General features: G+C 39.9%; 1 protein-coding gene and 1 long non-coding RNA gene across 2 annotated transcripts; both read left to right on the top strand.

Annotated features, from left to right (window-relative positions):
• Positions 1-198: 198 nt before the first annotated feature.
• LOC135522496 (uncharacterized) lies at positions 199-2,347 on the top strand. The gene is made up of 2 exons (XR_010452687.1): positions 199-405; positions 1,795-2,347. It is a non-coding gene; the product is annotated as an uncharacterized LOC135522496 (long non-coding RNA).
• Positions 2,348-3,373: 1,026 nt separating this feature from the next.
• Positions 3,374-11,591, top strand: LOC135546976 (piercer of microtubule wall 1 protein). Its single transcript, XM_064975570.1, has 3 exons — positions 3,374-3,555; positions 11,009-11,087; positions 11,202-11,591. The coding sequence occupies exons 1-3, from the start codon at positions 3,425-3,427 to the stop codon at positions 11,385-11,387; spliced, it is 396 nt and encodes a 131-aa protein (XP_064831642.1). The 5' UTR covers positions 3,374-3,424; the 3' UTR covers positions 11,388-11,591.
• Positions 11,592-17,120: the final 5,529 nt, after the last annotated feature.

Genomic DNA, 17,120 nt, shown 5'->3' with positions numbered 1-17,120 from the left:
AAGCTGCTTTACACATGGACACGAGAAAGCACGTACTTCTTTGAAGATGTCATTCGTGAAGCATTTTCAGCAGGATGGAGGGTGTTTGCGTTTTACAACTTATTTTATCAGTTGGAAACACACACAGGAATTCCGGCTTGGGAATGACCGTCCAGTTCCCCGCCGCAACAGGAAGGTATGCATAAAAAGCACTTCCAAACGGGCAGGCTATACCATTCCTCTCCATTCGGCAGCAACGGAACAGAAGGGAAATACATATTTGTAGCCTATACTGTGATGAAACTAATATTGGGAGATGGTCGCGATGGCAAAATAGCCCAACAAGTCAGTCAAGTAAATAGAGGTGATGTGGCAGCTGCAACCAGGTAGACTCAAGAGGCTTGGCATTGTGTTCTCCATTCTATGGTAAGTAGGGAGGACATTTCACCATTATAGATTATACTTTATTTTTCCCAGAGAAAACATAAGAGTCAGTATTATCATGATGCAGTTGTGATATGCAAAGGTAACATATATTCAAAACTAGTACTCTGTAGTTTTTAATTCAGAAAATAAAATTTGTGATTTGTCCTTTGTCCTTTGATTACCTGAAACAATGAAATGTTTATCCATGAAGCCTACCCACTGCTCACGTCATGTTCGTCTAGTTTCGAGTTACATTTGGATGAGTTTTCAACTAAAGTTAATTCAACGTGAAATAAAATAATAATAATCAACAAGTCATTGGGTTTAGGTTCAAGGTTGGCAGAAAAAAAGACAAAATGCCCTTAAATTGATTACTTTTTGTGAATCCAATCAGTTTTCCACGTTGATTTTGTTCAATTGACAACATTGATTCAACCAGTGTTTGCCCGGAGGAGAATGATGTTTGCATTTTCAAGGTATTATTGCAATAGTGTGAAGTCATTAGTGGGACATTTGTGTTTGAAGGTAGGCTTGGAACCACTGGCCTAATAAACCAAGGAACTTGTTAGACTATTGATAAGCACAATATATTGAACATTTAAAGCTTAAAAGCATCAACGAATTCAGGTCATACACTATTATTAAACATGACAATGATCATACATTGGCCTGTTTTGAATTGAAGCCAGTGATGTGAACACCTACCTTGATGCAAAAAAAGTTTGTGATTTTACAGTGGACCTACCCTCAAACATGTCATTTTAACAAAATCAACATGGTAAACTGATTGGATTCACAAAAAAATTATCAATTTAAGGGCATTTCGTGTTTTTTTCTGCCAACTTTTAACCTAAGCCCAATGACTTGATTTTTTTTCCCACATTGAATTCACATTAGTTGAAAACTCATCCAAATGTAACTCAAAACTAGATGAGCATGGCGTGAACAGTGGGCAGGCTTCATGGAGAAGGACCCCTGGGGGTTCTTGGCCTATCCACAGGGGGTACTTGAGAAGACGTATTCCTAATGGTAAAATGCACATGAGGGGGTACAACAGACGTACTCTGGGCAGAGCAAAATACCGTTGGTGGTACAGTAGCGGAAAAAGGTTGGGAACCACTGTATTAGGCTATGCATGCTGCCCTCTAGGCCTGATTTATTGTTATGCTATTCAAAATGCAGCCCAATAATATAGGCTAGATATTGGTAAAGCTCATGTACCTTTGACATCAAATTCCCACTGGGCACAGATGTCAATCAATTCAACATCTATTCCACATTGGTTGAACGTTATTTCATTGAAGTGAATTGGAAACAACGTTGATTCAACCAGTATGTGCGCAGTGGGTTGTGTTGGCTAATATTACATTTTTTCTTCTTTTGTTTCAGATAGATGGAAGCTACAATCTCACACCCCAACCTCAATGCCCAATGGAATTTTACAATATTGTACAATGGGATATAGAGGATTGTTGGCTTCTCATAGCCAGACCAAACCTGGGATTTTTTCCCCCACAGATAAACCGAAGATAAGAGTTTCTGCCTGCTTCACGGTCCATTATTACTTTTGGTACGCGCTCGGCCAGTCTCAAACTCGTACCGTGAGTAATAATGCACTGTGGCTGTCACTGCCAACGTGAGACGGACAGCACCACAGTTCTCCATAATCCTATGCATCTCATCGTTGTATAGACAGTTGTGAAGCAGGAAATGTGATGAAAACTCAGCCCTTGTGTCAGAATGACAGCATTTAAATATAATAATTTAGGATACTTTCATATCCAGGGAAGAAATTGACTAGCCAGTTTACCTAAATATTATTGTTTAATTATTTACTTTAAATGTGTTGTTGGATGTTACACTGACATTTGTACATTTTAACTCTAAATGGTAAATCTTATTTATACTTGCAAAATAAATTCCATGTGCCTTGTGACTGTTATATTTATGTTGACTGCATATGTCTTGTTTTAGTACAATGAAACAGTCATATTAGGCTACAGAGAAAAACATGTTTTTTCTCAAATATCAAAAAAATGGGCCTGTAATTGAATAAAGTTCAGAAACATTATAGCCAACTCTCCTAGTTGGACATGTTTTGAAATAGGCACTGCAATGTAATTGTCTGTTTAATAAATTATCATTACAATTGACAACTCAATTCTACACTAAGATACGAAATTGAATACAGAATCAGTCTCTGAACAAAGCGAACCTGATGCACCCATTGACAAGTTTTTTAATAGAGAGGCTATGTCATAAACCCTCAAAGTTCCAGAATGCGGTGAAAATGGCAGCTATTGTGGTTAGGGAGAAATCCAAACCAATTGGACTGAATGGCAGTAGAGGCAGAGGTGATGCCTTACCTGCTTTTACTTATACAGGAACATAAAAGTAAGGCATGGGATATATCTGAAATTGTCTAATAGAATTATTGTCCACCTACAATATTGTTATATAATTATAAATACAGTTTATATGGATTTTATACAAATGTTCTGTATAAATAGCCTCTAAAATACAGCATATGTAAACAGACCATAAATGTCTAAATGTTGTATTTTTGTGGAAAGCTGTGAGTGCTATTATATGATACAATATCATTACTTGTTGCATTTACAATTTGTCTAAATCATTTCATCAAATTATTAAGCCACGGTATGGCTGTGGATTGGCTGCAATTCTTTTTATGGAATGTTGTCATATTGGCAGTTAATTGGAAACATTTACGGAATCATTCTGCTAAAACTGGCTAGCTAGCTAACATACAGTACAGATAATTCTTCAAATATATTGTTTTACACAATATCTTATCACAGCACTGGCAAACCATGGCTGACCAACTTACCTGACTTTTATACCATCATAACGTTCGCACGTGACGTTCGCACGTGAAATAGGATCTCTATGGTTCCAACCCTCCGACGTCACCTCGTTACAGTTGTGTTGTAGCAACTAATTTAAACAGTACCCTACTCCTTGTTGTAGGGTGCATCCGGGCCGAAACCGTCTCATAATCATGGATTGTGAAAACTATGTGGAAACTCATCCATCAGACGACAATGAAGCTATGAAAACCAGTGACGTTTACAAAGTGGACAAAAATCTTCCTAAGCGTTTTAATAACCCCGATTGCTTTCAAGGCTACAGGTAAATCCTAATTACAGCATGTTAAAGTGCGCATTTAAATCGAACCCGCAATGCGGTTATGCACGCTGTGTCCCCCCCATTGCAATATCACCACTCACAGGGTCGCCTCGATGTTTCCAATTTTCAGGAAAGTTGTTTGTGTGCAACATTGACATTTCACAGCAATTCAGTTGCCTGGAACTAGACGTTCACAATAACAAGGCTAACCTAATTTTAAATAATATCGCTAGTGTATACACTATGAGTTTGGAATAATACTGTGAAAATGATAATGCCCTTTTAGTGTAATTGCTGTACGGAAAAGACTGCCTGAAATGTCAATATTTTTTGGTGACAAAGTGTTTTTAAACCAACCGCTTTGTACCAGATGTGTCAATGTGTAGTTCATACATGCATAATCTATGAGCATAATTATTGTTTTACCTCAATTAGCCATTGAATCCCTAATTTGAAAGCAACTGTTTTCTTGAAACTGCTGTGCCATTTTCCCAAATGTGGGCCAGCCCCCTAGCAATTCGAGTTCTTGCCAATGAGCCCCTAGCATTTGAGTGACAGCTAGCAAGAGGTCGGCCAAGTATTATCCAATGACGTTGCAGGGCTAGCCCAACTGCTCAGTGGACACAGCAGAGAGAGGGAGTGTGAGAGAGAGATCAATAATGCATGCAGAGCAGAATTAGGCCGATACCCGCTAATTATCAAAATCCAGAAAAGAGCTGTTAAATTCTACAACCACCTAACAGAAAGTGATTCCCAAACCTTCCATAACAAAGCCATTACCAACAGAGAGATTAATCTGGAGAAGAGCAAGCTGGTCCATGGGCTCTGTTCACAAACACAAACAGACCCCACAGAGCCCCAGTACAGCAACACAATTAGACTCAACCAAATCATGAGAAAACAAAAAGATAATTACCTGACACATTGGTACGAATGAACAAAAAAACCGAGCAAACTAGAATACTATTTCAAATCAAATTTTATTTGTCACTTGCGCCGAATACAACAGGTGTAGTAGACCCTACAGTGAAATGCTTACTATATAAGCCCTTAACCAACAATGCTTTTAGAAGAAAAAGTGTTAAACTGTTTAAAAAGTAAAAAATAGAAAATTAAAGTAACAGTAAAATAACAATAGCGAGGCTATATACAGGGGGTAACGGTAGAGTCAATGTGCGGGGGCACCGGTTAGTCGAGATAATATGTACACTAACGTTCAAAAGTTTGGGGTCACTTAGAAATGTCCTTGTTTTTGAAAGAATTTCACATTTTCCGTCCATTAAAATAACACCAAATTGATCAGAAATACAGTGTAGACATTGATAATTTTGTAAATTACTACTGTAGCTGGAAACGGCAGATTCTTTTATGGAATATCTACATAGGCGTACAGAGGCCCATTATCAGCAACCATCACTCCTGTATTCCAATGGCACGTTGTGTTAGCCAATCCAAGTCTGATCATTAGAAAACCATTTTTGTAATTATGTTAGCACAGCTGAAAACTGTTGTTCTAATTAAAGAAGCGGGGAAATAAACGTTGTCGTGCCCTCTTCACGACTGTCTTGGTGTGTTTGGACCATGTTAGATTGTTGGCGATGTGGACATTGAGGAACTTGAAGCTCTCAACACCAAACAGCCAGGTCTGTGACCACCTCCCTATAGGCTGTCTCATCATTGTTGGTGATCAGGCCTACCACTGTTGTGCCATCGGCAAACTTGATGATGGTGTTGGAGACGTGCCTGGCCATGCAGTCATGAGTGAACAGGGAGTACAGGAGGGGACTGAGCACGCACCCCTGTGGGGGCCCAGTGTTGAGGATCAGTGTGGCGGATGTGTTGTTACCTACCCTTACCACCTGGGGGTCAGCCCGTCAGGAAGTTTTGGATCCATTTGCAGAGGGAGGTGTTTAGTCCCATGTTCCTTATCATAGTAATGAGCTTTGAGGGTACTATGGTGTTGAACACTGAGCTGTAGTCAATAAATAGCATTTTCACATAGGTGTTCCTTTTGTCCAGGGCAGTGTTGAGTGCAATAGAGATTGCATCATCTGTGGATCTGTTGGGGCGTTATTCAAATTGGAGTGGGTTTAGGGTTTCTGGGAAAATGGTGTTGATGTGAGCCATGACCAGCCTTTCAAAGCACTTCATGGCTACAGACGTGGGTGTTACAGGTTGGTAGTCATTAGGCAGGTTACCTTAGTGTTCTTGGGCACAGGGACTGTGGTGGTCTGCTTGAAACATGTTGGTATTACAGACTCAGACAGGGAGAGTTGGAAAATGTCAGTGAACACACTTGCCAGTTGGTCAGCGCATGTTCGGAGTACACGTCATGGTAAACGTCCTGGTAACCCTGCGGCCTTGTGAATGTTGACTTGTTTAAAGGTCTTAATCATATCGGCTACGGAGAGTGTGATCACACAGTCGTCCGGAAGAGCTGATGCTCTCATGCATGCTTCAGTGTTACTTGCCTCGACGCGAGCATAAAAGTAATTTAGCTCATCTGATAGGCTTGTGTCACTGGGCAGCTCGCGTCTGTGCTTCCCTTTGTAGTCGGTAGTAGTTTGCAAGCTATGCCACATCCGACGAGCGTCGGAGCCGGTGTAGTACGATTCAATCTTAGTCCTGTACTTAGTCCTGTATTGACACTTTGCCTGTTTGATGGATCGTCGGAGGGTATTGCGGTATTTCTTATAAGCTTCCGGGTTAGAGTCCCACTCCTTGAAAGCGGCAGCTCTACCCTTTAGCTCAGTGCAGTTGTTGCCTGTAATCCATGGCTTCTGATTAGGTTATGTACATACGGTCACTGTGGGGACGACGTCATACTTGCACTTATTGATGAAGCCAGTGACTGATGTGGTGTACTCCGCAACGCCATCGAAAGAATCCCGGAACATATTCCAGTCTGTGCTAGCAAAACAGTCCTGTAGCTTAGCATCTGCTTTATCTGATTACTTTCTAATTGACCGAGTCACTGGTGCTTCCTGCTTTTTCTATCAGGAGGATAGAATTATGGTCATATTTACCAAATGGGGGGCGAGGGAGAGTTTTGTATGTGTCTCTGTGTGTGGTGTAAAGGTGGTCTAGAGTTTTATTTCCCTCTGGTTACACATTTAACATGCTGGTAGAAATGAGGTAAAACGGATTTGAGTTTCCGTGCATTAAAGTCCCCGGCCACTAGGAGCGCCACCTCTGAATGAGCGTTTTCCTGTTTGCTTATGGCCGTATACAGCTCATTGAGGTGTGGTGTTAGTGGCAGAATCAGTTTGTAGTGGTATATAGACAGCTACGAAAAATACAGATGAAAACTCTTGGTAAATAGTGTGGTCTACAGCTTATGATGAGATACTCTACTTCACGTGAGCAAAACCTCAAGACTTCCTTAGATTTCGTGCACCAGCTGTTGTTTACAAATATACATAGATTGCCACCACTAGTCTTACCAGAGGCCTCTGTTCTATCCTGCCAAAAAGCTTAAAACCCACCAGCTGTATGTTATTAATGTCGTCGTTCAGCCACGACTCTGTGAAAGAAATGATATTATAGTTTTTAATGTCCTGTTGGCAGGATATACATGATCGTAGTTTGTCTATTTTATTATGGATTGATTGTACGTTGGCTAATAGGACCGATGGTAAAGGTAGATTACCCTCTCGGCGACGGATCTTTACAAGGCACCCGGACCTTCGTCCACGATACCCCCATCTCTTTTGCCTGTGAATGACGGGGATGGGGGCCTTGTCGGGTGTCTGAAGTAAATTCTTCCTGTCCGTCTCATTAAAGAAAAAGTATTCTTCCATCCAGTACGGGGTGAGTAATCGCTGTCCTGATATCTAGAAGCTCTTTTCGGTCATAAGACACAGTAGCAGAAACATTATGTACAAAATAAGTTACAAATAATGCAAAAAAAAATACGCAATAGCACAATTGGTTACAGGATTGTAAAACGGCAGCCATCTCCTTCCGCACCACTCCTCTCGTCTTGGCCCTTAACAGAGAGTACACAGTGGCAGAATACCTGACCACTGTGACTGACCCCAAATTAAGGAAAGCTTTGACCATGTACACATTCAGGGAGCATAGCCTTGCTATTGAGAAAGCTGGCTCTCAAGAAAAGACAGGCTATGTGCACACAAACCACAAAATTAGGTAGAAACTGAGCTGCACTTCCTAATGTCCTGACAAATATATGACCATATTAGAGACACATATTTCCCTCAGATTACACAGATGCACAAAGATTTAGAAAACAAATCCAATTTTGATAAACTCCCATATCTATTGTGCAAATTACCACATTGTGCAATCACAGCAGCAATATTTGTGACTTGTTGCCACAAGGGCAACCAGTGAAGAACAAACACCATTGTAAATACAACCCATATTTATCATTTTATACTTTAACTATTTGCATGTCGTAACAGCTCGGTATATAGACATAATTTGCCATTTGAAGTCTATTATTTTGGAACTTGGATGAGTGTAATATTTACTTCACTTTTGTTGATCCATTTTACTTGCTTTAGCAATGTAAATGTATGTTTCCCATCCACACACAGACAGACAGACAGACAGACAGACAGACAGACAGACAGACAGACAGACAGACAGACAGACAGACAGACAGACAGACAGAGATGTGCAATTGTCGGGGACCACTTTCGGCTCATGAGTGATACTTTCAGAACTACAGGCTAAAATGTATTGAAAAGTACAGGATAATAATAATAGACCAATAACAAAGAGAGTTTCAAACATATCTGCCAATAACAGCTAGTTTTCAGTTTACATATCCCTCCCATTAGCAGGGGCGGCCTTAGTGATTTGGAGGCCCCAGGCAGAGGTCAGTCATGTGCCATGAACACAACCAGTCATGTTTTCATCTGATGACAAACCACTTGAAAATGTAGGTTACCTTCACATGTTCATCGAAAATAATTCTAATTCTAACAGTGCACTGTGCATCCGCCAACTTTCCTTCAATTCGCAAGTGGCTGAAATGATCTCATTAGAAAAAGCATCCGAGTGAGCAAAAGAGCACCCTTCTGGCTTACTATATGTAGCCCACGTATCTGATGCTGTCTGGACAAAATGAATATGACATGCCATACTCCTTTTGGCCAGAGAGCATCAGATACATGGGCAACACCTACAGTTGAAGTCGGAAGTTTACATACAGTTTGGTTGGAATCATTAAAATTCATTTTTCAACCACTCCACAAATTTCTTGTTAACAAAATGTAGTTTTGGCAAGTCGGTTAGGACATCTACTTTGTGCATGACACAAGTAATTTTTCCAATAATTGTTTACAGACAGATTATTTAACTTATAATTCACTGTATCACAATTCCAGTGGGTCAGAAGTTTACATACACCAAGTTGACTATGCCTTTAAACAGCTTGGAAAATTCCAGAAAATTATGCCATGGCTTCAGAAGCTTCTGATATGATAATTGACATCATGTGAGTCAATTGAAGGTGTACCTGTGGATGTATTTCAAGGCTTACCTTCAAACTCAGTGCCTCTTTGCTTGACATCATGGGAAAATCAAAAGAAATCAGCCAAGACCTCAGAAAAACATGTAGACCTCCACAGGTCTGGTTCCTCCTTGGGAGCAATTTCCAAACGCCTGAAGGTACCACGTTCATCTGTACAAGCAATAGTACGCAAGTATAAACACCATGGGACCATGCAGCCAACATACCGCTCAGGAAGGAGACTCGTTCTGAACGTACTTTGGTATGAAAAGTGCAAATCAATCCCAGAACAACAGCAAAGGACCTTGTGAAGATGCTAGAGGAAACTGGTACAAAAGTATCTATATTCACAGTAAAACGAGTTCTATATCAACATAACCTGAAAGGCCGCTCAGCAAGGAAGAAGCCACTGCTCCAAAACCGCCATTAAAAAAAGCCAGACTACGGTGTGCAACTGCACATGGGGACAAAGATCGTATGTTTTGGAGAAATGTCCTCTGGTCTGATGAAACAAAAATAGAACCGTTTGGCCATAACGACCATCGTTATGTTTTGAGAAAAAAGGGGGAGGCTTGCAAAGCCGAAGAACACCATCCCAACCGTGAAGCACTTGGATGGCAGCACCATGTTGTGGGGTTGCTTTGCTGCAGGAAGGACTGGTGCACTTCACAAAATAGATGGCATCAGGAGGTGGGAAAATTACGTGGATATTTTGAAGCAACATCTCAAGACATCAGTCAGGAAGTTAAAGCTTTTGTTCGCAAATGGGTCTTCCAAATGGACAATGACCCCAAGCATACTTCCAAAGTTGTGGCAAAATGGCTTAAGGACAAGACAGTCAAGGTATTGGAGTGGCCATCACAAAGCCCTGAACACAATCCCATAGAACATTTATGGGCAGAACTGAAAAAGCGTGTGCGAGCAAGGAGCACTACAAACCTGACTCAGTTACACCAGCTGTCAGGAGGAATGGGCCAAAATTCACCCAACTTTTTGTGGGAAGCTTGTGGAAGGCTACCTGAAATGTTTAACCCAAGTTAACCCATTTAAAGGCAATGCTACCAAATACGAATTGAGTGTATTTAAACTTCTGACCCACTGGGAATGTCACGAAAGAAATTCAAGCTGAAATAAATCTCTATTATTCTGACATTTCACATTCTTAAAATAAAGTGATGATCCTAACTGACGTAAGACAGGGAATTTTTACTAGGATTAAACTGATTTTAAATATATTTGGCTAAGGTGTATGTAAACTTCTGAATTCAATTGTACATGTCCTCTGCCTTTTCCTTGACGACTATAGCAGTATTATCAGCAGCACATTTTTTTTTACTAAAGAAAGTAATATCAGAGGGTTTTCTACTAAGCTAACATATGGAATTGTTTTTATACCAAGGATAGTTTTCCTATTTGATTTAGAATTTTAGGACCCCTGTGGGTAGAAAATAAAAATATATTTAATTGAACATTGAATTTGGTCTTACTGCTTAGCCCATAGAAATGCATCGAATAACATTTTCATACATGGAAAATCAGAATCCCTGGTGTAGCCCGAACCGGTCGGACGCTACAGATGTTTTAGTGAGAAGATTTTCTGAATGTCTCCTCGTCTGACAATCACCGCTGTCACAGATAGAACAATGAGCCAGATGTTTCACCGGATGTATAAATCTGAAGTATCCAGTTGGCATTTCCACTCACCACCAAATATGGTGATGAGAGGAAACCCAGTGGCCGGTTGTCGGAGAAGATGATGCAAGATGGTTTTTGGACAACATTCTGCACATGTTCTCATCGATGAAACATTTGATCTCAATACAGTTATATGTTCCCAAAACTAGAATATGTTACAAACAGATTGAGAAATAAAAAGTTGCATTGGTCCTTTAACCATTTTGCTAATAAATGTTATGCACCAAAAAGGTTGTTTGCTTTTGATGATCAATGCACTGAGATAATATTTGTCTATTTCAGTACGAAGAAAAACCACCCATTCTACCAGACATCAAGCCAAATATATGGAAGCAAGAGACCAACCGTTCATGAAATGCCTGTAAGAAAGATGCCATAAACCGTATGGAAATCTAAAAAAAAAACAACAAAAAACATGATTACTTGCACTGATCTGTCTGAACATGATTTTGTTTAATTTTTCCTATCCCTTCAGACAACTTTTAATGGCAGTTATCGGAAGTTTTCAGAACACATGCTGAGAAGTGGGATGTTCAGAGATAACGGTTTCAACACGTCCATTGAGAAGAGCAAAATCACAGGACACGACACCATCCCCATGTTTCAAGACAGGATCAACTTTAATTATGCATACGACAGTGGGAATGGTCCAGGGAATTGAAAACATTACTCCACCTACCTTATTAATTCATTTTCATTGCTACATTTGTATGCCATTCATTCTATTTGCCTTTTATAAGGATCAATAACTATAATGAGTATTTAAACATCATACAGAACATTCACCTTGTTTTATTAGACCCCACCTACCATTGGTGATTGGTTCAATAAAAACCTTACCCCCAACATCAGTCTTGGCCACAAGGTGGACATCTAACAACTTGCTGACTATTTTGCTGGCACATGCAGGAGCTAACGCACAGCAAAATAGTCAGCAAGTTGTTAGATCACCACCTTGTGGCCAAGACTGATGTTGGGGTAAGGTTTTTATATACGGTGAGTGTTCAAGACATTAAGAACACCTTCCTAATAATGAGTTTGCCCTCAGAACAGCCTCAATTTGTCGGGGGATGGACTCTACAAGGTGTCGAAAGCGTACAACCGGAATTCTGGCCCATGTTGAATACAATGCTTCCCACATAGTATTCAATGTGTGGACCATTCTTGATATACACGGGAAACTGCTGAGCATGAAAAACCCAGCAGCGTTGCAGTTCTTGACACAAAATTGGTGCGCCTGGCACCTACTACCATACCCCGTTCAAAGGCACTTTTCGTGCCCATTCACCCTCAGAATGGCACACATACACAATCCACCTCTCAATTGCCTCAAGGCTTAAAAATCCTTCTTTATCCTGTCTCCTCCCTTTCATCCATACTGATTGTAGTGGATTTAACAAGTACATCAACAAGGGATCATAGCTTTCCTCTGGATTCACTTGGTCAGTCTATGCCATGGAAAGAGCAGGTGTTCATAATGTTTTGTACATTTAGTCTGTTGTATTACTCTATTGTGTAGAGGATAAGAATTGATCCAACTCCTGGTACCTTTCAAACAAGATTTGTATACGTTTTTGGAATTCAATAGATATTCTATCTAAGTTTAAATTGATCCTGCAAATTATATTTAACCACCTTGAATTATTCCAGAAAACTGGGTCATGGTAACACAAGTAACACAAAATAGTGTCTTAAAGTGGTTGCTAGGAAACTAGTGAACCCAAGACAGTATCAGAAGGAAAATAAATCAGTGGCAAATAATCTAAGGCGATATTAAGACATTTTGTTTGATGAACATGAATTAACTAATGTACATGGTTTAAATGTTAAAATAAGAGAATAGTAGTGAAATGCCCTCCTCACAGGGCTATTTTGAGAGAAGTGTACAACAGCATAGAGTAGGTATATCTGTGCGTTAGCTCCTTTTGAGTAATGCTTGGAGGGGTTGAGGGTAGCTGGAGGATGGAACTAAAAAACAAACAAAATATAACTATTGTAAAATATGCTGTGTCCATAAAATGTACATAGTATGTACTGTATAAGCTGGAAATAGATGCCTAAGTGTTGTGGTCTATTAGTTTACGCCAATTAGGGGAGGGGTAGTAGGGTTAGGGGAGATATTATAACAAATATAATATAACAAATATTTATATATATATATATATATATATATATATTTACAAAAAATATATATGGGGGATTGGAAATGATGTAGACAATTACATTTGATGGAACCCACAATCTGAAATATTAAAGCTGATCTAAAAAAAATATGCAAAATACAAAAAATGCTTGTACACCCTATACTTTGACTCAATGAAGCCATCTCGTATCTGTGAAGCGATACACAATTATAAAATAAATTGCTATCTAGAACCTAAAAGGGTTATTCGGCTGTCCCAATAGGAGATTAACCCCATTTGGTTCCAGCCCACACGGACATCAATTCAAAGTCTATTCCACGTTGGTTCAACGTCAACATTGATTAAACATGTTTTATATATTTAACCTTATTTTAACTAGGCAAGTCAATTAAGAACACATTCTTATTTACAATGAAGGCCTACCATGAGGCCAAATGCCTCATTTTACGCGGATGGGGGCTGGGTTTAAAAATACAAATGTAGGACAAAACACACATCATGATGAGAGCGACCACAACAATTAAGAAAGACTTAAAGAGAGACCTAAGACAACAACATGGCAGCAACACATGACGGATTATAATTAGATGTATCACGAAGAGGAAATTGTCCCAACCAGTATGCGCCCAGTGGGAGGTAGAACCCTTTTGATTCCAGGTAAAAGCGTTTTGGGCTACATGCACAACCATTTCCACAGAGGGTTCTACATGGAACCCAAAAGAGTTCTACCTGAAACCAAAAAGGGTTTTACCTGATATAAAAAAGGGTTATCCTATGGGGAAAGCCGCAGAACCCTTTTGGAAAGCTGTTTTCTAAGCATCATTTAAATGCTAGTATTATTATCTAGTATAATGTAAGCAACGTTTCCCTTTTGAGACCCACTGAGTAAATCTGGGGATTGATCTCTTATATATCATAGATCACATATTTAAGAGTAGAATGTGTGCTCAATATTAATTGTAGACACATATCAATATACGCTGAGTATAGAAAACGCCTGTTTTTTCATGCTCAACAGTTTCCTGTGTGTATCAAGAATGGTCTACCAGCCAAAGGACCTCCAGCCAACTTGACACAAATGTGGGAAACATTGGAGTCAACATGGGCCAGCATCCCTGTTGAATGCTTTCGACACCTTGTAGAGTCCATCCCCCAACACACATTTTTTGGGGGTGGGGTTCCTAATGTTTGGTATACTCAGTTGCAATACAATATATCACATTGCACAACTAGACTGCATGTCTTTGTCTGCAATTTCTAATAGTAATTTCCCTTACAGTGTAAGATTACATTTACAATTGCCATTTCTCCTTACAACTCCTGTTCTCCAAAAGCTTATTTCTGGGCACATTTGAAACATCTCAAATGAAACGCTTCCTTTGTCTGCTACAGATTATAATTAGGTGTAGCACAGAGAGGAAACTGTCCCAAAAGCCCTAGCACGGTCACAGACACATTTTCCTCTGTTTTAGAGTGTAGAGCTCTCCCACTCTCCACAGAGACGAGACCCATTTTCAGCTCAGTAATGACTGTCAGAAATCTGACAGGCTTGGGTTGGCAATGCTACTGCTATCAGGGATATCATGCACTCCCAAAATCTGAGGGTACAAAAAGAATGTGAGGAGGGCTCTGGGGTGGTTAGAGAATTTAGCCTTTTTCAAATACCTAAAACATAGTCATTATGCTTAATTGTGTATATATACATACAGTGGGGCAAAAAAGTATTTAGTCAGCCACCAATTGTGCAAGTTCTCCCACTTAAAAAGATGAGAGGCCTGTAATTTTCATCATAGGTACACTTCAACTATGACAGACAAAATGAGAGAAAAAAAATCCAGAAAATCACATTGTAGGATTTTTAATGAATTTATTTGCAAATTATGGTGGAAAATAAGTATTTGGTCACCTACAAACAAGAAAGATTTCTGGCTCTCACAGACCTGTAAGACCTGTTCTTCTTTTCCAACATTTAAACATAATCAAAACAACAAGGCTATATATACTCAGTTTAATACACTGAAAACATACTTAAAGGCATCCATGAATACACGCCACTGGACATGTTATTTAGTAGTCTACTGAATTCATGACCATATTTATCTCAGTTGGTCAGTGTTAGACTGCATGAAATGCCTATTATTTCTTTAACCGACACTGGTTGTGAGGCTGTGTGTAGAGTTGTAAAGGGTTTTGGATTTAATCCACGCTGATAATGAAGAGTTGATGAGGTTGGATGGGAGGCTTGCTAGCCTCTCACACTGAATGCTGATGAAGTGTGTCAACGGAGGTCTGTGCAGCCAAAATAGCCCCAGCTACGTTCATCTTGGTTACGGTCTAGTGCCAAGCCACAGACACAAGAAGGCAGAGCATTGTAAGACAATCCTTAGTAAACACATCTGTTGTCCCTTACATTGAGGAAGCCACAGATAAAATGAAGACATCTAACTAGCCTGCGGAAATCACTTGTCATTCAGAACCCTGGACAGTGCCATGACAGTGCTAACTTCAAGTTCAGTCAAAAACCGAAAAAGTGGACAGGGAAGTGGAGGTGGAAATAGATGTCACCTTCCCAGCGTATACTGCTGTGTATACTCTTTGGTATCCTGCTACAACATCAATGGACTGTGGTTGCTGACGAGAACCCTTCAAGGTTCCAGGAGTTATAACGGTTGTTATCCCTTGACTTGGTGTAACTTTCCCCCTTGATTATACTATAGATAAGACATACCATTTGCACTACAGCTTTTGCCATCATCTAAACACATCATTGGAAGTAATTTTGCAAGGCTCGTTTCCCAAAGATACGACAGGTGAGTTAAATACCGAAACACTAAAGAAGTGGCACAGAATGTGCCCTGGAAGAATGCATCAAGGAATCGAAGCACATCAGGTTTGATCATGCTTTTGCATTTTGTTAACCTCTAAACTGGCCTACTGTCAAATCTGTCTGAGTACCTACACACACACTGGCTATACACGGATGCACTTTACTAGAGACTCCTCTGACATCCTACAACTATTTGTCTATGTGTGATAAGGAAGCAGATGGAGCTGTCAGCTTGTCATTGCACGGTTTATCTCCTGAAATCTAATCCTGCCATTCCCACAATTGCTGCTCTCTACACCAGTGCTAACTATGTTTTTAGGCTTTGGATCCAATCCAGCAGATTTTGTGAAAATAAGTATACTTAATAACACAGTATGGCTGGCCACTATTATTAATTATGGATACATTTGTTTTGGATGTCTCCTTCTGTAAGCTGAGGCATATTGATCCAATATTGTTGATTCATATAAAGTTCAGTTGAAATTTTGCTGAATTTGTACCTTTGAAACAACATCAGATCTTCAACATTATATACACTATAAAATAAAATACAAATAATAGCCTTGGCAGCACCTCCTACTGGAGAGTTGTTCTTCAGCTGTTGATTTTGCCTCCTATCCAGGGTTTTAACCAAGCCCAACTTTTATGTTTGTCACTGACTATTACCAATGTGCTATCGCGAGAGAGATTATTGAGAGACCTTTTAATATCTAAATATATTGACTGTTGCTATCGAAGTCATTCCAAAGGGCAAAAGAGCAAATTAAATGTAACCATACTTTGTAAGTCATATATCATCAATGAAACTGCTTAGATTGATATAGCATTTGCAAAGTCATCAACAGCTATTGTTTCTATCAGGAATCAAGGTATGACCCAGATGCAGACCGTGTCGAAGTAACAATGTTTATTACAGCAACAGGAGCAAAGGAACATGATGGCAGGCAGGCTCAGGGTCAGGTCAGGCAGAAGTCGGTAATCCAGAGGTGGGGCAAAGGTACAGGATGGCAGGCAGCCTCAGTCAGGGGCAGGCAGAGTGGTCAGGCGGGTGGGTACAGGGTCAGGACAGGCAATGGTCAAAAACCAGGAGGCAAGAAAAGAGAGACTGGGGAAAAGCAGGAGCTGACACAAAAATGCTGTCTGGCTTGACAAACAAGACGAACTGGCAACAGACAAACAGAGAACACAGGTATAAATACACAGGGGATAATAGGGAAGATGGTCGATTACAAAGACAGGTGAAACAAATGTGGGTGGGTGTGACAGTTTCAATTCAACCCAGGGTTCAAATAAAAATAGACAATACATATAGGCCTAGTGTTTCAAGCATTGGTTGATTTCAAATTTCATCTGCAAGTGTATCATTAATATGTTGGTGTAACAGTATAATTTTAAACCGTCCCCTCGCCCATACCCGGGCGTG

Source organism: Oncorhynchus masou, chromosome 1 (assembly GCF_036934945.1).
Source record: "Oncorhynchus masou masou isolate Uvic2021 chromosome 1, UVic_Omas_1.1, whole genome shotgun sequence".
NCBI lineage: Eukaryota > Metazoa > Chordata > Actinopteri > Salmoniformes > Salmonidae > Oncorhynchus > Oncorhynchus masou.
The sequence above is the reverse complement of the archived record's forward strand: the minus strand, read 5'-3'. Positions and strand labels throughout refer to the sequence as shown.

Bases quoted from the DNA above. Each gene is read 5' to 3' on its own strand.
- LOC135546976 (XM_064975570.1), top strand. From the start codon at position 3,425: ATGGATTGTGAAAACTATGTGGAAACTCATCCATCAGACGACAATGAA. The intron at 3,556-11,008 runs GTAAATCCTAAT...TGTCTATTTCAG, and splicing joins GATTGCTTTCAAGGCTACAG to TACGAAGAAAAACCACCCAT. The intron at 11,088-11,201 runs GTAAGAAAGATG...CTATCCCTTCAG, and splicing joins CAACCGTTCATGAAATGCCT to ACAACTTTTAATGGCAGTTA.